The 23140-nt window shown below is 31.0% G+C and overlaps 1 protein-coding gene and 1 non-coding gene across 4 annotated transcripts; both read right to left on the bottom strand.

Moving 5' to 3' along the window:
* Positions 1-1356: 1356 nt before the first annotated feature.
* On the bottom strand, positions 1357-1430 carry TRNAK-CUU. Its single transcript has one exon. It is a non-coding gene; the product is annotated as a tRNA-Lys (tRNA).
* Positions 1431-1811: 381 nt separating this feature from the next.
* On the bottom strand, positions 1812-6865 carry LOC107842991. 3 transcript variants are annotated; one of them, XM_016687108.2, is made up of 5 exons: positions 6736-6865; positions 5635-5840; positions 5147-5232; positions 3609-4992; positions 1812-3160 (listed from the first exon to the last, which is right to left on the bottom strand). In XM_016687108.2, exons 2-5 carry the CDS (start codon positions 5780-5782, stop codon positions 2583-2585), a joined length of 2196 nt encoding a protein of 731 aa, XP_016542594.2. In that variant the 5' UTR covers positions 5783-5840; positions 6736-6865; the 3' UTR covers positions 1812-2582. The 3 variants fall into 3 exon arrangements, with proteins under 3 accessions (XP_016542594.2, XP_016542593.2, XP_047252134.1); XM_016687107.2 differs by having other exon boundaries at positions 6659-6862; XM_047396178.1 differs by lacking the exon at positions 6736-6865 and adding an exon at positions 6094-6190.
* Between the last annotated feature and the right edge of the window lie 16275 nt (positions 6866-23140).

The raw sequence follows: 23140 nt of genomic DNA, 5'->3' as shown, positions 1-23140 counted from the left end.
ATAGACATGGGGTTGTGTATTTCCTTGCATTTTAAGATTGAAAAGGATATAGAATAAAGAGAGATAAATATTTTTTTTTTCCCGAAAGGGAGCGATAATTTGAGCTAAATTATGAAGAAAAAAGAAAAAAAAAAAAGGAGTGAGAATTTGAGCTAAATTATGAAGAAAAAAGAAGAAAAAATCATGAATAAATAACATAAATTCCAACCCTTTTGAAAATAATTACACTTTCTTCCACTTTTTTAATTACTTTACTCTCTCTCTATTAATATACATAACATAGCCGACATATATATAACATTCTGTGTATATGTTGGAATTTTTGTAATATATTTTGAGAGTTGAGATTTTTTGTAATATTGAAAACATAAGTTGTGTATTTATGTAATTGTTTTAAAAATGATATATCAATATGTCTATTTCTTTGTCATTTAGATAGTTTAATTTGGTATGCGGAATGAGATAGGCAAAATATCTTATGAACTGAGATATTTCATGAATGAACTATTTTATTTTAAATACGGAATAGTTAATTTCACCATTTTAATACAAATAAGAGATTAAATAATTTTATAATTTTTTTCAAAATTATTATCATTATTCTACGTGCCAAACAACACCTTGCTAGGTGCCCTAGCATATGACCAAGATAAGGAATTGAAGTGAGTGTTGGTACAATGATTGGAAATATGAAGACAAAAGATGGAGGGTCATTTTTCTTTGGAAAGTGAAGAAAGAAGATAAGAGGGAACCTATTATATAATGAATGCAGTAAACCCATGGATAGGATCCCTTGAGCCTTATTAGGTAGGGCAGAGACAAATTTTTCATTTGAAGTTTATTGATTTTAAATTGCCATTGAATTCATAACTCGTTGTGGTTATATTACTAGCTTCACGATTAGATATTTATGTATATTTAATGAATTTTCTAGTACAAATATGAAGTTCAAGAAAAATTTATTGGGTTCGTTCAAATTTGTAATAAATTATCTATCTCCGTCCTAATTAGGAATATCAAGTTCGAATCTTGAGAATGAACAGTTTCTTGTCAAGAGCACGTTTCTTTTCCTTGGGTCTTACGCTACGTGAAGTTGAACTAATCATTGCTCTAAAACAGATATCATGTGAAACCAAAGAGTTAAGATTTTAGAAAAACATGTTCTAGAAGGAAACTTTTTGCTCCACTATATTGTTCAAAACACAGGGATTTCAAGTTCGAATTAATCATTGCTCTAAAACGAATACCATGTGAAACCCAAAAAAATTAAGATTTTAGAAAAACATATTCTAGAAAGAGACTTTTTGCTCCACTATATTGTTCAAAACACAAAAAATGGTTAAAGAAAAATGGAAACGCCCACCGTGGGGCTCGAAACCCACAACCACAAAGTTAAGAGCCTTGCGATCTACCAACTGAACTAGACGGGCCTTGTTGGCAAATTACTATTACTTTGTTCTAATACTTGGTTAAAAAATGTTGGGTCTTCATTATCCTCGTGACTCGAAAGATATATTTCCTTCGTACTATTTAATTCGACATTATTTTCTTATTTGTTCACTTAATGATGTTCTATATTCGAAATTAATTTAACTTATAATTTTTATTTTACACTTAATGATATACTTTTGTTGCGACAAAAACATTTGTTGTGTATTATAATATAAAATTCTTAGCTTTTGAAAATTAAAATCGTTACCTAAATGAGTTGAGAAGTTAAGGAACTAATACCTCACAAACATGTAGAAACATTGGTCCAATGTACAACAATATCAGATATTTCATTGAACAAGTGATCAATAACTAGGAAATTAGGCCACATTATATGTATCAATTCCATTATGTGAAAAAAAAGATTGCTATTTACAACTCCCAGTCTCCTACTTGTAGCATAAAAAAAAAATTTCAATAATATGCTACCAAAATCTGTAGAGTCTCAAAAGTTTGTGACAAATATATGTGCTCAACATTCTTCTCTAATACTTTCTTGACCACTTGACCAAACAATTTACATATAGAATAAAATATTATGTATGCAGAGGCTAATCTAGGATCTAGAGTGAGAGGTTCGATATGATTGTGATCTTATTATTATTATGTATGTTTCAAATTCTTTTTGCCATATGTATACGTAGCTTGAGTCCCACACAATGAGTTTAATTAAACCACTGAACCCGCCCAAGATCTGTCTTTGTACGTATGTGTTGGACCAAATTTGTCAAGCAAAAAGTAGTATACCATATGTATACATAGCCCTAGTAAAAAGAGAAGAGTTCAACTGGGCCACTGAACCCACCCTAAATCCATCTTTCTACGTATATGTGTTGGACCAAATGTGTCAATCAAAAGTTTTGTATACGATATGTATATGTAGCACTGGTCAAGAGAATGATAGTTCAATTGAACTACTGAACCTGCCCTAGATCTGCCTCTATGCATATGTGTTGGACCAAATGCGTTATGTATACATAGCTCGAGTCAAAAGCAAAGAGTTCAAATGAACCCGACCCAGATCCGCTTTTGACATAAATTTGTAGGATCACAAGTGCCAAACATTGCAAGAAAGCTGAACAACCTGAACATCAAATGACAATCAGTTCTTCTAAAAGATCATCCAATATGAGATCCTCCAGCTCCAGTCCAGAACACACAGCATCAAATTGAAGGTTCATCCAAGCTTCATCTTTTGCTAGATCACGACTCACAGCATCGTCAATCGGTTGATCAATCTTCATTTCAGATTCGAAACACGAGTTTATATCAGTCCACACCTCACCAAGGACATGGTAGCCAACAGGCATCGTATGGATATAAGAACGACATGTTAACGGCTTTGGCCAGTAAGAACACGATCTCTCATAAATTTGTAACAAGACCTCATTGATCAAATCAAACAAAAGTAGTTGATCACAAGTAACACCTTCTTGATCAAGTAAACAATATCCTTCCACTTCATCGAATACTGAAGGGTTCATCGGTTTGTCGGTAGAATGCCATTTTCCTAGAAACTTACTTCCACTGAATCCAGATAGTTCTAGTACATCTTTGACATAATTGAATTCAGATTCATATCTTTTATAAACATGAATTTGCAAAATTCTGTTCAGATCACTGGATGACAATCCTATTTTATCGGTATTAACTACATCCTCTTCTGCACCTGTGGAATATCAGTAAAATCATCTTGTTAGTTTGCTAATGATACTGAAGAAACCTATGTATTTTATAGAGAGAATTTGCATAGCACGGATAATACACATACATAATTTACATGTCTTACGTAGAAAGCACCAAACTTTGGTATGTTTGGCATTTCATGTTTGACATCAGGACCGAGACAAGTTTGAAATGTGTCCAAATCAATAGTATATGTGTTACCAAATCATAAATGTGAGTTTATTGTCAGAGCAATGTACTCCAAAATAAAAAACAGATACCAAAATTGACAGAAAATGTTGTACTGATTTCATAATGCAATTTAGAAGCTAAAAGATAATGAAGGAAGGCAAGCAACTAGCAGAGAAAACACTTGGAAAGTTCATGAGTCTACTTAGAAAAAAATGGAAAATATAGAGAAAAATACATATGGATTGTCTCGAATAAGATACCTTTAGCTAACGAGAGTCTTGCTGCGCCAGAAGTAGCATTCTGAAAAATCATATCAGGCAGAGGAACCGGAACTGGCTTATCTAATTCTGAAACAACAGATGAGGTGCCCTCAATGATGTTTTCAACCGAGGAAGATTTCTTTAAGCTACCGAAGTCATCAAAAGTCTCGTTGACATCAAGAAAAATCGAACTCCTGGAGTCTGAATTGTAACCTTCTTCAGTTTGGTTTTCTGAACCTAAAGTGATATCTAGGGACTTCTGTTCATTGGACTTGGAAATTCCTATATATAAGTTGTTGCTCGATATAGCTCTATCTAGTGTATCCATGTAGCCAGGTTCAGGAGAGTCCTCACGTTTGAAAGAAGAGTAATACCTGAGATCAGGCATAGAGAGAATTCTCTCGAGGCCAATAGGGCTGCTACTTCTAGCCGGTGAAGGTGATCTAGAAGCTCTAAAGCTCAAACGATCAGAACTGTGTTGTTTTTCTTCCCTATAGGAGGAGGAATCAAGTAATCGATTATATTTGTCTAATGACTCATTAACAGATGGGGTTCTCCCAAAGGAATTCATTTCACTCTTCGTAAATGAAGAATTGCAATGAGCAAAAGTACTTCCCTTTTCAATAGCCTTTGATGATCTATGACCATGTGGAACCTTATGAAGGACAGCATCCATGACAATTCGACGCCTCTCCTTTCTACTCTCCTCGACTGCATGCCTTATTTTTTGCTTTAGATTCTTAAAACGATTGAGGAGGAGTTTACTACTCTCACGGTGTTTCTTTTCTGCACGAGGTGAACATGGAGAGACATTATCAAATGATTCAACTCTTCTGATCAACATGTGTTTTCCAACGTCATCATCGCTACTCAAATCCGTTGATGTCACTGAGTGGCTATTAAATCCAGCAGAACCAGACACCTCACTGCCAACTTGTGACTGATCATCTACCATCTTGTTCTTGTGTTTCCTTGACCTAACAGCTCTTCTTCCTCGTGATCTATGCAAAGGAAATGAAAACGACTTGATAAAACCGAACGTTAACTTGGATGAGTCCTTTCTCATGTTTTCTAATTCCATAGGCTCTTGGATTGCATGCTCGCTTATCTTTTTGCGGGGAGGGTCTAATAAACTAGCAACTGAATATTTCTCCTTGTAATTAGGATTCTCCAAAGTCTTGTCATTTAAGGGAATTTCATGAGAAGATTGCATCTTGTCTAGATGATGAATAGAATTAGTTCGTTCGAGCTGTATAGGACAGGATGAACTTCTCCGGTGCCTACCCTTTCTTTTAGGCCTCTCTTCATGATTAATCAAAGATATTATCCGAGATAACATTGAACTTTTGGGCACTTTATTTGCTTCTGTAATTTTCGACACAATCTGAAATGTTACAGTTGATGACATAGAGTCAGTTAGCGCACAGATATGTACATAATGCAACACGATGATTCCAACAGCTTGAGAACACAAAAGCAGAAAATTGAAAATCTCTTGGCATGTTCTCGTTATCTCGTATACTATCTTTCAAACTTACCGGAGAATTCTCAGCCTTGCCTTCTACTCTTTCTTGGATATCACCAGAATCAGCAGCAATTGCACTATCACCTAGATCTTCAGCCACTGTGAAAGTGAAAATAATTAATAGCATGCAATGTGCAACCTACAACTTCACCATTCATAGGCTTAAAACTTTAAACAATGAACTAAACCTCTAGTATTCGTAAACATGCAAAACCACATGTCCTTTTCTCGAAAATGCTTCAAGATAAAGACAATAAACTGAGCATCTAACATGACATGCTTCAGAGATTAATATACATGATATAGCAATGGAAAACTCTCTTATGAAAAAGCTATTTTGTTTTTTCTTCTTTCCTTAATAGAAACTCGCTTTCCACCACCCTTTCTTTTAAGGACGATAAACTAAAAATCTAACATGACATGCTTAAGAGATTAGCAAACATATTGTAGGACGTATGAAAAAACTATTTAGTTTATCATTTTTCTCCATTCTTTCCTCACCAGCAACTCGCTTTCCACCACCCTTCCTTTTGTGTGGGAGGCGTTTCCTGTGTCGATTATGATTGAAATTGTGAAGTATTCCCGACATGCATCCCTGAGGACTTTTCGGACTGATACAAGCATCTTGGTTCTGCAAGCCCTTTCCCATGTATCAAAGTAGAATCTTGCCTTACTAAAATAGATAAAACTGTTCCTGCTTCCAACACCTGAACCAGATTTAGGAAGCACAATTAGTAGCCAAAAAACAATAGATTATCCAAAGAAATGAAAGAAAACAACAATTTTGTTATTGTTGCTTAACTATAAGTGCAAGTACAATTCTGGATAAAAAAATGAAAATTCAGGCAAAACCCATAGGCTATAATCATGATGCATCAATGACAACTACACTACTATGTAAAATGAACATTGCACGGAGCATCCATTATATTCATGCAGGGTTTGGGGAAGGGGTCGTACCCTGAGACTGTGATGCAAGCATCAGTGGATTATTCTAGCTATGAGCAGAACTCTGACCTAAAGGTTAGACAAAGACTTAAAAAGACAAAGGTTCATGTTTCAAGTACATATAATAACATCTATAGAATGAAGTTCTACTTTATATTTCTTAGTCTGACCATCTCAAAGTGGATACCGAAACAACCAATCACCTTTCAAGAAGGGTCATTATTACAACAACAACAACAACACATACAGAGTGTACGCAAACCTTATTCCTACCTCATGGAAATAGAAAGGTTGTTTCCGAAAGATGGTGTCAAATTTTATTCACACTCCCACAATTTCATGAAGCCCCCATGCAATTAAATATACTAACTTAAAATTTCATAATAGTATGGGCATCTTAAAGTGGATAGCTAAACAACCAGTAAAAAATTTCAAGATAAATACAAGAGTAATTTTGTCTTCGACGCGCGCAAAAAAAAAATTCCATATTGTTTGGTTCTAGCAAACAAATTACAATTACATATACCTAGGATCAAGAGAACATCATACATAATCCAATATTAAATGGTGCACTTACTGCATTTTAAATTCTGAATTCGTCTCTAGGATATACAACAGAATATTGTGTTTAAAATAGTATTATCATCATAATACCTTAGTACATAGATTTATGCTTCACATACATTATAGAAAGGTTGAACAAAAAGAGAAAGTGAAGGAAGAAGAAGAAAATGGATGGCTCCATTTGTCCACCAACCGTTTTTCCGTTTCTTTCTGAGTCTCTGTGAATATATCTTTTTATGTGATCATTTCCTATTCTACTCTTTCGTGTCAATTTAAATGATATTTTTTCAAAAGAAAAAAAGAAAATTTAAATTGTAAATTATTAATATGCCTTTTAAATATTTTAAAATATCACTCTTATAATTTAATTATACTTATTATATACTTTCTAAATATGTAATGACTTATTAAAACCTTAACGATTATACTTCCAAATTCACAATCGAAGTAAAGAAATATGACCTTTGAAGGAGGAGAAATATTTTCTAAAAAAATAAGTTGTTTCTTACTTATATTTAGGGGTGCATTCGGTTTGTTCGGTTTGATTGTTGAATATCGGTACAGTTTTTGGTTTTCGGGTTGACGAAAATGACAATTATAACCAAACAAAAATTATTTCGATTTGGTTCGATTTTTACAAATTCGGTTCAGTTATTTCGTATTTTTATTTCGATTTTGAAGATTAAAGTAGTGAGCATTTAAAATTGGTGATTTTTCTAGAAAAATAATCTTTTTTCAAACCTATTTTCATTCTTAAATATTATTAATTCAACACGAATGAAATAATCATAAATATCGACTTCGCTGAGTCATCACTGTTGGCGTAATGACAATGGCTGCACGCGACAGCGACTGTCAACGGCAGTGACGGGGTTGTCAAAATAGGTAGTAAGAGTGGGTAAGAAAATAATTTTAATTTCTTAAAAAATAATTTTTTTTGTGGGGGTAGGGATGGGGAGAGGTTGGAAGCTAGTACGGCGTGGGGGGAGGGGTAGAGGTAGGGATAGGGGAGTATGAGTCGGGTAAAAAAAAATTGAAATATGTTTTTTGAATGTGGGTAGTAGGGGGTGGGGGTCGGAGTAGGGGAGTAAGGGTGGGGTAAGAAAAAAATTGAATTTTTAAAAAAAAATTTAAAAAATTTAATTTTTTTTTTGAAGGGGGGAAGAGATTGGTAAAGGAGGTAAGAAAAATGTTTGATTTTTTTTAAAAAAAAATATTTTTTTTGTTTTTGGAAAGGGGAAGGAAGTAGGGTTTTGGGTAGGGGTGAGGTGAGGTAAAAAAAAATTAAAATATATTTTTTCATAGAGGTGATAGGGGGTGGGGTGGGGTGGGGTGGGAGATTGAGTGTCGGAGCAGGAATGAGTGATTTTGAGAGTTGTATGAATATTTCAACTTAAGAGTGAGGTTAAAAGAGAGTTTTGGAAAATGTTTTCCTTACTTTTTGAAGGAAAGTCATTGTCCTTAATTTTAAGGAAAATAAATTGATTTGAAAAATATTTTTCAAAACCTATAAGCCAACCAAATAGAAAAAAAATTGAAAACATTTTTCAGAAAATATTTTCCTTCGTACCAAACACACCCTAATATTTGAAAGTTTATGTGGAATCTAATCATGAGCATTCGTTGGGTTGACATTAGAACGTAATATGTTAAATTTTGAGTCGATTTGGATAAATTTTAAAGCATTACGTGTTAGGTTAAATTTCTCTTAAAACTTGTGGTGATTCACCTCATCAACAATTATGACAAAGTTTGTACAAGCTCATCTATTAGAAATTTCCAGCGGTTTGCCAAAAAATATTTGTACTAAACGCCAGCTGATTTTAACTTCTAGCTAGAGGCTATTTTGACACAATTATTTTAAGGAAAAAAGACACCAGGTGGCCTCTCTCAAATAAAAATAGCCCATGTTTGGACTACTTGACAAGAAATGGCCATTCGGTTAAACTATTGTCATAAATCGTAAAAAAAGATTCAAATTATAGTAATTTTTAAATTTTAGTTCTAAATAAAAAAACTTTATTAAAATAACTTTTACCTATTAACTAATATTTTTTGGGATAAAATTACTCCTGATCAATGGAGTAAATTAGATAAATGATCTTCATAATGGATAATAATTCATATTTATATCTTTCAACTTTTATTTTTTTCTCTTTTTAATTTTACATTTTCTTTTTTCTTTTCTCTTTTTATTTTTATTTTTCTCAACCCTTACTTTTTTTCCTTTTTCCTCTCAACTTCTTTCTTTTTTCTTTTTTCTTTTTTATTTTATATTTTTTTTATTTTTTATTTTTTCTTTCCTTTTTTATTTTTGTTCTTTTTAGTTTTTTTTTCTCAACCCTTTGCAACTTTCAACGTCTACTTATATAAAAAAGAAACTTTTTTCATTTTTCTTTGATTTATTTTCTTTTAAATTTTTCTCGACCTTTATTTTTTTTTTATCAACCTTTACTTTTTTTTCTATTCTCTCTCAACTTCTATATTTTCTTTGATTTTTGTTTTTTTAATATTTTTCTTCTTTTTCCGTAATTTTATTATTTTTGTTCTTTTCTTCGATTTCTTCCATTCAAGTTACATCTCATGAGCTATCTTGAGCCGGGGGTCTATCGAAAATAATTTCTCTACTTCTTTGGAGGTAGCGGTATGGACTGCGTACATTCTACCCTCCCTAGACCCCACTTTGTGGGAATACACTGGGTTTGTTGTTGTTGAAGTTACATCCCATGAGCAAGAATTAACACTATCACATTATAAAGGCAAGACTTACGACTTTCGAACAATAAGCTACGTTTCATGGGTAAGAGTTGACACTACTACATTGTAAATGCAAGACTTATGAATTTAAAACAACAAGTTATGTTTCATGGGTAAGAGTCGACATTACCACATTGTATTTTGATTTATGAGATATTTTACAACTCTTACATTAGATTAAGATTTAGCTCAGAGACTTTCAACCAACAAATTATACCCCACGAGCAAGAGTTGACTCTACCACGTTATGTTTTCATTTATGAGATGACCTACAACTATTGCCTTAGAGTCAAGACTTAGCTCAAGGACTTTCAAACAACAAGTTATGTTTCATGGGCAAGAGTCGACACTACCACATTGTATTTTGATTTATGAGATGTTCTACTACTATTGTCTTAGAGGCAAGATTTAGTTCAGGGATTTTCAAACAATAAATTATGCCCCACGGGCAAGAGTTAACTCTACCATGTTATATTTTCATTCATGAAATGTTTCACAAATATTGTCTTAGAGGCAAGACTTAGCTCAAGGACTTTCAAACAATAAATTATGCCCCACGGGCAAGAGTTGACTTAACCGCGTTATATTTTTATTGATGATATGTTCTACAACTATTGCCTTAGAGACAAGACTTAGCTCAAGGACTTTCAAACAACAAATTATGCCCCACGGGCAAGAGTTGACTTTACCACGTTATGTTTTCATTTATGAGATGTACTACAACTATTGCCTTAGAGGCAAGACTTAATTAGCTCAAGGACTTTCAAACTGTAAATTATGCCCCACGGGAAAGAGTTGACTCTACCACGTTATGTTTAAATTTATGAGATGTTCTACAATTATTGCCTTAAAGGCAAGACTTGACTCAAGAACGTTCAAACTACAAATTATGCCCCACGGGCAAGAGTTGACACTACCACGTTATGTTTTCATTTATGAGATGTTCTACAGCTCTTGCCTTAGAGGCAAGACTTAATTAGCTTAAAGACTTTCAAACTAAAAATTACGCTCCAAGGGTAAAAGTTGACTCTACCATGTTATGTTTTCATTTATGAGATGTTCTACAACTATTGCCTTAAAGGCAAGACTTAGCTCAAGGACTTTTAAACTACAAATTATGTCCCACGGACAAGAGTTGACACTACCACGTTATGTCTTTATTTATGGAATGTTCTACAACTCTTGCCTTAGAGGCAAGACTTAGCTCAAGGACTTTCAAGCAACAAATTATGCCCCGCAAGCAAGAGTTGACTCTACCACATTATGTTTATGAGATGTTCTACAACTCTTGCCTTAGAGGCAAGACTTGACTCAAGGACTTTCAAACTACAAATTATGCCCCACGGGCAAGAGTTGACACTACCACGTTATATTTTCATTTATGAGATGTTCTACAACTATTGTCTTAGAGACAACACTTGGCTCAAGGACTTTCAAATTAACCTATAAATTATGCCCCACGGGCAAGAGTTAACTCTACCCCGTTATATTTTCATTTATAAGATGTTCTACAAGACAAGACGTGGCTCAAGGACTTTCAAACTATAAATTATGCCCCACGGGCAATAGTTGACACTACCACGTTATGTTTTCATTTATGAGATATTCCACAACTCTTGCCTTAGTGGCAAGACTTAATTAGCTTAAAGACTTTCAAACTACAAATTATGCCCCACGGGCAAAAGTTGACTCTACTATGTTATGTTTTCATTTATGAGATGTTCTACAACTATTGCCTTAAAGGCAAAACTTAGCTCAAGGACTTTCAAACTAAAAATTATGCCCCACGGGCAAGAGTTGACACTACCACGTTATGTCTTTCATTTATGAGATGTTCTACAACTCTTACCTTAGAGGCAAGAATTCGCTCAAAAACTTTCAAACTAGAAATTATGCTTCACGGGCAAGAGTTGATACTATCACGTTATGTCTTTATTTATGGGATATTCTACAACTCTTGCCTTAGAGGCAAGATTTAGCTCAAGGACTTTCAACTAATAAATTATGCCACACGGGCAAGAGTTGACACTACCACATTATGCCTTTATTTATGAGATATTCTACAACTCTCTCCTTAGAGACACGACTTATCTCAAGAATTTTCAAAGAACTTAGAAACAACAATTCATGCCCTTAAATTTGCTTTGATAACAAAAAAAAAGATACCTTTGCGGATTATCCAATTTTTTATTTATTAGCAAAATATAATAGAAGTTGAGAAAAAAAGAAAAAAGCGATCAAACAAAACAGAGAAATAAAAAAAAAGATTTAGAAAAAAAGAAAAGAAAAAAAAGTATCAAGAAAAAAGCGAAAATTAAAAAAAAATGGAGAAAAATAAAAATAAGAGGAAAAATAAAAATAAAATTTGAGAAAAATGAAGGGAAAAAAGAGAAGTACAAAAAAGAAAAAAATGATTAAACAAAATAGAGAAATAAAAAAGAGTGAGAAAAAAAGACAAGAAAAAAATAAAGATTAAGAAAAAAATGAAAAATTAAAAAAATTGATAAAATAAAAAATGAGAGGAAAAAATAAAAATAAAGTTTGCGAAAAGAGAGGGGAAAAAAAGAACTGATAAAAACCAAAAATGAAAGAAAAATAAAGGTTAAAGTCAAATGAATTAAAAAAAGGAAAAAAAGAAAGAAATAGATAATGCTTGAGAAAAAAAAAAAGAAAAAAATACAGGTTGAGACAAATGAATAAAAACAGAAAAATAAAATTAAAGAAAAAAAAAAAAAAATAAAAAATAAAATTAAAGGAAAAAATAAAAGTTGAAAATAATAAAAAATAAAATTTGAGAGACAAATAAGTATGAAAAGCTAAAAAAATATATTTGAGGTGTAGAGGGGCAAAATGGTACTTGTACTATACTTAAAAACTAAGGAAGGTTACTCTTTAAAGACATTTCTTATTGGGTCAAATATCTAAAGTCACCTATAATTGGATCTATAGCATGCAATTTTCAGGCTGCTTCAACTCCTGTTGGGCCATTTTGGCCATTTTCAGTATTTTTTTCACTTTGGGCCATTAGGCCCTTCTTTTAAAATATTACAATTTTTTTTTGCTATAAAATTTTTAACTACTAAAAAGTCTGCTTTTTTTATTTTGAAAAATAATAATTAAATATAATTATATAAAAAATATATAATTATTAAATAGAATATGTATTAATATAAAATATATGTATGAAAATTGTACAAAATGTGCTATAAATAATAATTAAATATAATTATATCAAAATAGTATAATTGTTATATAAAAATGTACCTATATATGAGAAATGTATAAAAAATTATATATTTATATAAAATTTGTATATGTATAAAATATAGATAAAAAATATATAGAATGTGTATAGAAGTTATATAGTTGTTGTATAAAATATGTATGTATAGAATGTATATAAAAACTGTGTAGTTCTTGTATAAAATATGTATGTATAGATCGTGTATAGAAATTGTGTAGTTCTTGTATAAAGTACGTATCCAAATAATAATTATAGCCAAAGATCGTATAGAATCTATAAAATTTATATAATTATTGTATATAATGTGTAAGAAAATCAAAAAAGTATTGTATAGAATATATTTTTCTATATATATGATCTGTATAGAATTTGTATCATTGTTGTATAGAGAATGTATATGTATAGGATGTATATAAACTGCATAAATATTATATAAAATCTGTATCTAAATAATTATTATAGCTAAATATTATATAGGATGTGTATAGAAACTATACAATTATTGTTATAATATGTATATAAGTTGTACCATTATTTGTACAAAATATGTATTTATGTATTTAATATCAAATCTGCATTTGAAAAAAAAAAGTCTTTTATACAATAATAATTCAATTTTTTATAATTATTGATTGTTTTTTATTTTGATGGTATTTAAAAAAAATAGATCAATTATTTTTTGAAATAAAGAAGAGAAAAAAAGGTAAATCAGTGACAAAAAAGACAAAAAGAAAAAAGGAGCATTGGCCAATTAAAAGGTAACAAAGCAAAAACAAAAAAAAAAAAAAAAAAGCGGCTTACATCAGCCATGTGGCTGAAATATGAAATTTCAATTCTTAAATTATTTGGATGAAAAATGTTTGGGTGGACAGGCCATTTATGTCCTTTCCCACTATTTAAGTGCGGTCAAAAGCTAAATAGCAACAGTCTTGGCCCACTATTCTTGAATGGGCTTGTTGATTACATGCTAGTTTGGTCCACGAATCTTTGATTAGCCCACTGGCTGAAAATGGAGGCACAACATCATGTACTATACATGCAAATTAGCCCAAATATAAGTGAAAATTACCTATATAACCATATGTTTACTGATATTTACATAAAATTTCAACTTTTTTTAAAATTTTTTAAAATCCCAACTTTTAATATTTGATGATACATATAATTAATGTGAAATACATCCTACGAATATATTTAAAAATTAAACTAAGTTGCATAATTTAAGGGATGTAACGGTTAAACTAGTTTTAATGTAGCAATTAACCTAACTAATTATGGTAAAAATATAATAAAATCTCACAAAAAAAGATAATTTGTTTTTTATAGCACCTTTTTAAATAAAATCCCTTTCATATTCAGTTTCCAGATATCAAAAAATGCATAGGACCTTTTTTTTCTTGATTTTCTTTGCAATGAATATTTCAGTGGTGTTACGTCATTTCGTCCGGACAGCTACATATTTACGGGTGCATAGGCATACTCTTTCATGAAAATATTGTTACCACTTTATGAAATTTGATGAACCTTGTAAGGATTCCATGCGAAGGAAAAAGATACTTCAGAGCAATCACAAGGTGACATGCTCAGTATTGTAGAGAAACATACGACATATGAGGGTCGATTGAAGGTCAGTTAAGTTCCACACAAAAAGATTCTGGTTACATTGCAACTCTACAAGATTCTGCTTATTTATATAACCGATTCCTAGATCAAGGAAGTGACGTTTATAGTAGTTTCAACACTTCAGGGTGTTGAGTAGCTCCCCGTCGTGAATTAAGAATTGTTGCATCATTTTGATTCTCCAAGTGTATATTTGTTCCGTATTCATAGAAATGTCATAATAATTATTAGGTTTATATTTTGCTTTATTCAATCTTTTCTTTGTTGATACAATTGCAATTTACTGGTGCTATGGCATCTTAATAATGAAAATGGCAAGATTTAACATATTTCAAGTGTAGAAAATCTTGAAATGAGCCTTTTTCAGTTTATATTGAATTGATTGTATCCGAAAGACGTTTTACAATCAAATGCTAGTGCTGGATAGTTTGATTATATGTCCTGTCACCAAAGTTTCTGCAATTCCCCAAAAGTACAACCAAACGAATAAATGTTAATCATGTATATATAGATTTGGGGAGCTGCCAACAACTATAAATCTCTTGCGCATTGTGGATATTAATATAGTAAAAATTACCTATATAACGATATGTTTACTGATATTTACATAAAATTTCAATTTTTTCAAATTTTCTGAAACATATGTCAAAAAATAACAAATAAGATACCTGCATGGCCATCAAGGACAATATATAAAAACTTCATAGATAAAGTAGAACATCTTTACCATCAAACTAGTAAACTATGTATGCGATCATAGTTTTTAAACGAGATACAAACTAGTAAACATTTATGCAATCATAGTTTTTAAATAAAATACATTAAAAACATATGAGATACAAAAAAAATTAACATGTATCTCGTACAACATAATGTAAATATATAAAATGTAGTCAATATAGATTTTACTAAAATATGTGGCAAAACAATAATATATAAGAAACTTCAAGAGTCATCAAGGAAAATATATAAAAGTACACAAATATGTTTGAACTACTTTTTCGTCAAATATATTTTGTAATATCTCAAAAACAACACTTAAAGTGTATATAACAGTGAAAAACAGTAACTAACTTCATGAAAAGTTTTAAATATCCAACTAATACAGAACTATTAAATATTCAGAACACGAGCTTTTTTCGTTGGTAAGAAAATGCTCCTTGGCCTCGGTGGGTCGTCATTCTCACTAATGTTTTCATTCTCCGCCTTTTGAGACCCATACTTGCACAAAAGTGATGCGCATCTCAAACGAATACGAAAATCTAAGTCTACTTTAACCAAGTGCTCTTTATTTGTTGTGTTGCATTCCCTACTCCATAAAAAAATTATTACAAATACATATAATACAACCTCCTCCACAATATGTATCTCAAAGCTTACTAACATGTATCTTCGAAATGCTTATTTCAATCAACAACAATAACAACAACAAACCCAGTGTATTCCCAGAGATACAAAATAATACAATATGTATCCTTAAGCTTACATACATATGTCTTTTCGTATGCTCATTTCAATGAAACTTAAAAAATAATAGATACATAAACGAAAAATCAAATATATAAGATATTACAATATGTATCATTGAACTTACTAACGTGTATCTATTGGTATGCCTATTTCAATAAAAGTTAAACAACACAAGATACATATAAATGCATAAACAGTAAACCAGTGATACAAGATAATACAATATGTATCTATAAGCTTATAAACATGCATATTTTGTTATATTAACTTCAATAATACTTAAAAAATACAAGATACATATAAAATCATAACAAATAACCAGATAGACAAGAAATTGAAAGCGTATCATGCATGTCTAAATATGTATCTCGACCTAATATTTATTAGATCTGAACATACAAATAACTTTGGAAGCTTATCTCTGGAAATAACTTCAACAACTCCTCTTCTTTTAGCGGGAACTTTACATCCAGAACTGTTAGATCCTCTTTTCTTAGAAACATGAACTTCTTTTTTCTTATCCTTCTTGGTATGCTTTTTCCACAATTTTTTCATAGTATGTGGATCGTTTCTATGCTTGAATCTATTTTTATTAAAACCATCAGATTTGCAGTCAAAACTACCAGGAACACAGTTTACAACTTCTTCATATTATTTGATAATGTCTAATTGAGAGATTCCAAGACTAAAAAATGGTCCCGAATCTCTATTCATTATGTTAATTCAAACAATATACAAAAATAACAACAACAACATACCTAGTGTATTCCCATAAAGTGAGGTCTAGGAGGATAAAGTGTATGCAGTCCATACCATTACCATAGATGAAGTAGAGAGGCTGTTTTCGATAGACCCCCAGCTTAGGATAGATAACAATATAACAAACAAAATAACATAAAGGCACACAACAAAATAAAAGAACACACTACATGATAATAAAGAAAATAAGACACCCACAAAGTAATTCTATAAACTAATCTATTCAACATCATAGACATCACTGAAACACCTTGAACAAGAAACTTCAGCCGAGTTCATAGAAATCCAACATTTCATTCAAATGTCTCATTCTACTTGCCAAAAAGAATGGTGATACATTATGAGTGAAAAACATTGAAACTGCAGATCAAAAGTGCGTTGGTTCAATATCTTTCGTATTAATCGTGTAAAAGATATTGCCCCTTATGCATATAAAGGGGTAAATTTACCTTTTTTCCTTGTTTTCTTTAGCAAATTGAGGCTCAAATTTATGTTATGATAAGGAAAAGGAGAAGACAACCACGCTATTGTTGCAATACACGATTGCATGTGTGAGAATATGTCTCAATCACTGGCCATATAGGGTTGCATACGGGTTGGTTATCTCCATAGATTGAAATAATATAGATTAAAAAAATGATTATCAAAAGACTTTGTTCAACAAGTATCACCGAAAAATTACTTTGTAAAAATAGTTCCAAATTATTGATTTTTGAAAAAAAAAATCGACAGCTAAGATTAGAAGAAATTGAATATGATTTTATGAAAAAAATTAACCTTAATTTAAAAGTTTGAATTAGAGGAAAAAATGGGATTGAAACAATCGCTGAAATAATGGTGTAGAATAAGGAGAAAAACCGTTCCTAATTTGGTAAAGTAAAGGGGTAGGATGAGAGGTCTTTAACATGTATCTCAACTTTTAATAAAAGTAGTAAATGTTGAGATATTTGTAATATGTTTAAAGTGAAGGAATTTTTAGTAGTTTTGTAACTTAAGTTGTTCTTTTAGGTAATTTTTTCCAAATATAATCATTGTTGTTGCATCACCTTTTTATGATCGTTACCTCTTAATTCTTAAAACCTGACAGTTTGAAGTTTTATCATAGAAATCCCGATATTTTGTATAATTACTGAAAATCTCAATTTTGGGTCAATCACATATAATTAGCTCCGAATATATTCAACGAAGATACATTTTTTCCTTTGTAAAGATACATAATTAGCTCCCAATATATATTTTTTATTATGAATTTGTTGAGATACATAATTAGCTCCCGATACATCCAATGAAGATACATAGTTAGCTGAAATTTTTGTAATTACTTTGTAAGGGTGGGAATTTGTGTAAATATAGTAAGTTAAGGTGTATGTTTATGTTATTTTTTCTAATACTTATGGACATTCACGTCAGTAACGATAAAGTTTGTACTAAGTTACTGGTGATTTGATAGAACTTGTGTTGTGGCAAGGTTATTCATCAAAAAATTCTGGTGATTCATCAAGATATTTTTTACTAAGCTCCTGGTGATTCAACTTCTAGCCAGGTGCTAGTTTGACACAACTTATTTAAGTAAAATTTACCTATATTCCGATATGTTTATCACTATTTACCTAAAATCTCAACTTTTTATTAAATTTAAGTAAATCCCACTTTTTAGGCGTTGCAGATACATATAAGTAATGTGAGATACATCCTACAGATACATTTAGTAATTAAACTAATTTCAATAATTTAAGAACTATAACGGATAAAGTTTCATTAATTTAGCAATTAACCTAACTAATAATGGTAAAATTTTAATAAAATCCCATGAAAAAGGTAATTTATTTGTTATTCCACCTTTTTAAACAAATTCTCCATTAGCAGTTTTCAGATAGAACAATTCCTATAACTATTTTATATTATTTTATTTGAAGTACTTGCAATGAATATTTTTGTGTTATTAAGTCATTCCGATGTTTGAATTAACGAAATAAAATATGAGGGCTATAAGAGTGATGAAATCGTTGTTAGTGAACATGTAACGTATTATAAATTGATTTCGGCTATTGCTGTAGAACTGAAAATTGATGAAAGTAGAAAAAAATTGAGGCTCGTTACATAGTTAATGATAATGCTACACCGTTGTTGATTCGTAATGAGATGAGTGTGAACCTTTATATTGAAATTAAGAAAAGTTAGCCCAATTTTGGGGTGTATCCACTTATCATCACTACAATAGATAAATCTGATAGTGAGATGTTGTATAAACAAAAGATACATACATCTACATTAACACAGTACCAGAGATACAAAATGTATAAAATGTATCTGTTAATTTACAAAATATGTATCTTTGGTATATATAAATGAATCAAAAAAAAAAGTAAGATACATAAAATACACCCTCGTACACAATATGTATCTTTAAGCTTACTAACATGTATCTTTGGTATGCTTATTGACAGCGCCCAAGCGCACACACAACTTTACGTGATCTTATGAAGAAGTAAAGTGGCTCCAAGGAAGCCCAAGTATCGATCTCTCAGGGACTTGCGTTCGCCGCCTATCTAATTCTAGTCTAACTAATTGAGAAAAAAAATGAACAAAAAGAGAGTTTGTAATTTTGTAAATTTAAAATAAAATAAATAATGCAAAAATTAAATTCTTGGAACAATCAATGGAAGAAAAGCCCAGGGTTAAAGCACTTCGAACAATCATACTATGTTATTGAAATTAATTTGTTAACTTGCTTATCTTGGTTGTTGGTTCGTAGGGTTAATTGCATGATCATGGTTTCCCAACCTATAATCTTTTACCTAATTTGGACATTACAACTACATCGTTGAGCGGGGATATAATAATTCAATTAAGTTAATTAAAGCTATCATCCTACGTATGAATCAAGTGAGGCATCTAAGTACATCCCTGTCCTAGACGCTAAGTTTAATTCTTTATTTTATAAAAGAATAGAAACTCAAACTTTGTTCATTCTCATGTTCTATCTCTCTATTTCCTCTCCCGATATTAAAAGATTGACAATATATGTATTTTATGGGTGATCAATCCATAAAATAATTAAAACAAGAATAAAAAAACAACCAACTATGATAAGCAAAATTAAACAAATTTAATCCAAAATAATAATACTCATGTTCTTGGCTTTAACCCCAGAAAGGGGGCTTTTAGCCACTAATATTCATAATCACAATCCAAATAATTGAATACATGATTTGAAAAATTTAGGACTAAAAATAAAATTAAAACCTAATAAACCGTGTAGCAACTCCTCCGCTTTTCGTCAAAAACCGTATCCAAGCGTCCCAGACTTCTCCACTGTACGTGTATATATATCCCTCCTTTGAATTTGACCAAATTCCCTCCTTTTTTGTAATGCCTTTTGTAGTGTATTTTCAATGAATTTTTGGCCTTTAAATCATCAACATACCACTGTATTTAATTCACCAAACCTCCTATAATATCATACACCACATATTAAAAATCAAAACAACACAATAACTTCAACAAGAAATCAAAATACAAGCTAAGATAAGGCAAATCCGCAATAATCTTCCACTTATTATTTTGACTCTTGACTGAATCAAATTAAACTTTGCACATTACAAACAAGTTATTCCACTCATAAATACACATTTAAAATATTTGGAATAAATTAAACACATTAGAATTCACCGAGATCAATTAGACACACACCTAGCTCAAGCTAGTAAAACTAGTTTTCCGGATTGAACTCTAAATTACTAAATTAAGCACAAACTTATTTGAAAAATACTTTGGACATTGTAATCACATACTTGGACACTTAAATGCTTATTTATATCAATATTAACACGTTTAAGCACTCAAATTGCTCTCAAAACAAGGCGAAATAAGCTAGAATAATGATACCAAAGTACATAAAATCACCTCAGATCACTTATTTCACTAAAATTTAAAACACAAGAGATACATATAAATACAAAAATAGAGAATCAGAGCTACACGATATTGAAAAAAGTATCATGTATGTCTAAATATGTATCTCGACCTAATATTTCCCAGTTATGAACATGTAAATACCTTTGGAAGCACGTCTCTAGAAGTAACTTGAACAACTCTTCTTCTTTTAACAGGAACTTTTTGTTTGAAATATGCACTTCTTTTTTCTTAGCCTTTTTTGCATGTTTTTCACATAATTTTTTCATCGTAGATGAATCGTTTCTATGCTTGGATCTATTTTCATTAAACCATCAGAATCATTGTCAAAAATACCAGGAACAAAGATTACAACTTCTTGATATTGTTTGATATTGTCTAATTGAGTGATTCCAAGACTAAAAGATGGTCTCGAATATCTATTCATTATGTTAATTCAAATAATATAGACTGAAAAAATCGATGATCAAAGACTTAATTAAACAATGTTATCGAAAAAACACTTTGTAAAAAAAGGTATCAAAGTATTGCTTTTTGATAAAAATAGTAAGAGATGATAATAAGATAGTGAATATGATTTTAGGGGAAAATTTTACCTTAATTCAAAAGTTTGAATTAGAACCAAAAAAAATGGATGAAAATTGCACCACAAATTCAGGCGTTGAATGAGGAGAAAACCAGTACTATATTTGGTAAAGTTGTATCCGATAAATGAGTGTTTTTAATATGTATCTCAACTTTTAACTACACAAGGTAAAAGTAGTAAAAATTAAAATATTTGTAATTTTTTTAAAATGAGGGAATTTTTAATAGTTTAAACTTAAGTTGTTGTTTTATGAAATTTTTCCCTTATTTAAGCGGGTCAAAAGTTAAAAGGAAAGTTAAATAGCAACACAGTCTTAGCCCACTATTTTTAAATGGGCTTGTCGATCACATGCTAGTTTGGTCCATGAATCTTTGATTAGCCTAGGCAGCAGAAACAACGGACAAGTGCTTGGTAAGCCAACAACCCAGTGAACCGGTCGGGACACTCGTTTGGGCTGAAAATGGAGGCCCAAAATCCTGTAGTCCCTAGTAGTATACATGCAAATTAACCCAAATATAATCATTGTTATTGCATCACATTTCTATGATCGATTGACTATAGAGGAGGGATCTTGTTCCTTGAGAGACAACAACGCATTAGATTGCAATCGTTAATTCGATAGCTTTACAGTCGATATCAATAAATCAAAAACCTATTTTATGGTTGGGTCATCAGTTATGATTCTATTCTGAACAACCTTAATTTAAGTTACTACTTTGTGTCAACGTACCAAAATTCTATTGAGGTTCATGAGCAAACCATAGTGTTTGCTTGTGGTGACAACTTTAACACTTCTATTTTATGTTTTGTTTCAATTTTGGATTGTGTCCCTTAATCTCATAGACTCGTACTATGATTCTATAAAATTTTCTTACTTATTGCTTAGTCACTTCAAGACTTTACTTATATTTGCAAAATTTTTACTTTATTCATATTCTCATATTGATGGTAAAACAAAAATTGGTTCATCTAAGTAATGAGTTGTGCTTGTTGTGCTCATCTTTCATTCTAAAGTTTATTTATAACTTTTCTGCTTGATTCATATTAAGTCATGATACATAAACCCTTTTCAATAAAAATTATGCAACAACACATGGACTTTCGATAGTTGTAACTCGAAAGAGGTTCACCGTGAAGTAGCCTTAATTAGGAAAATTGGACGTCCAAATATGAGGAAAATTAAGGACCAGAAAGAGTGAGTTGAGGAGTTCTAATATAGGGGCGCCCCTATTAGGTTAAAATCCAAACAAAGCACTAAAAATTTGGCTACAACGGATAATTTGAGGCGCCTATTAGGTTAAAGCCCAAACAAGACACTAAAAATTTGGCTATAGGGGACAAACATTCACTGTTAGCTAGGTTTGAGTCCTGACCAGTGGTATCAAAGCTGATACCTCCCCTAGTATGATAATGGAGCGAATCTCAACAAAATTATTTAAGATTTTAGGGAGTCATCACAACAGTCTATGGTGTGTTTAGGAATGAATTCAAAAGGGTGATCTTTGTGAACTTGATTTAGGGAAATCCCACATTGAAATTGTGTTTTTCTTGTCGTTTGATTGAATTTTTATCGAAGTTAACTCCAAAGATTTAAAATTTTGTCTGATTCGTTTAAGTCGTATCATGGATTTCATAAGGTATCTGCCATTTATGGTGGGATGGTGAAACACATGAAGATACATCATGAGATTCTCTAAAAGGGGTACAAAGATTTGAAATTTTATCTAATTCGTTTAAGTCGTATCATGAATTTCATAAGGTATCCTTCATTAATGGTGGGATAGTGAAGCACATGAAGATACATCATGAGATTCTCTAAAAGGGGCACAAAAATCATTTATCGAACTGTTTATTTTTTGTGTGTGTTACTGCTACTTAAGAATGATATGATGTATCTGGTGAAAAATACCCCACAATTATGTATCGAAATACTAAATTGAACTACAAATATATCAGATTTATGTATCAATGTGTCTATTTTGTTGAATTTATATTATGATATTTACGTATCAATTTGTATCGATATGTATCAGTATGTATCTGTGTTGCTGAACTTGTACGGTACACAGTCTTTTATGTATCAAAATAGATTTTGTATTATTGGATGAGTTCTCTGTTACGTGACTTATGTATCAATATGAGTT

The sequence above is a fragment of the Capsicum annuum genome, chromosome 9, assembly GCF_002878395.1.
Source record: "Capsicum annuum cultivar UCD-10X-F1 chromosome 9, UCD10Xv1.1, whole genome shotgun sequence".
Lineage (NCBI taxonomy): Eukaryota > Viridiplantae > Streptophyta > Magnoliopsida > Solanales > Solanaceae > Capsicum > Capsicum annuum.
This window is presented reverse-complemented; position numbering and strand designations above follow the sequence as displayed.

Bases quoted from the DNA above. Each gene is read 5' to 3' on its own strand.
- LOC107842991 (XM_016687108.2), bottom strand. From the start codon at position 5,782: ATGGGAAAGGGCTTGCAGAACCAAGATGCTTGTATCAGTCCGAAAAGT. The intron at 5,233-5,634 runs GTGAGGAAAGAA...TCACTTTCACAG, and splicing joins TGGTGGAAAGCGAGTTGCTG to TGGCTGAAGATCTAGGTGAT. The intron at 3,161-3,608 runs GTATCTTATTCG...GATATTCCACAG, and splicing joins AAGACTCTCGTTAGCTAAAG to GTGCAGAAGAGGATGTAGTT.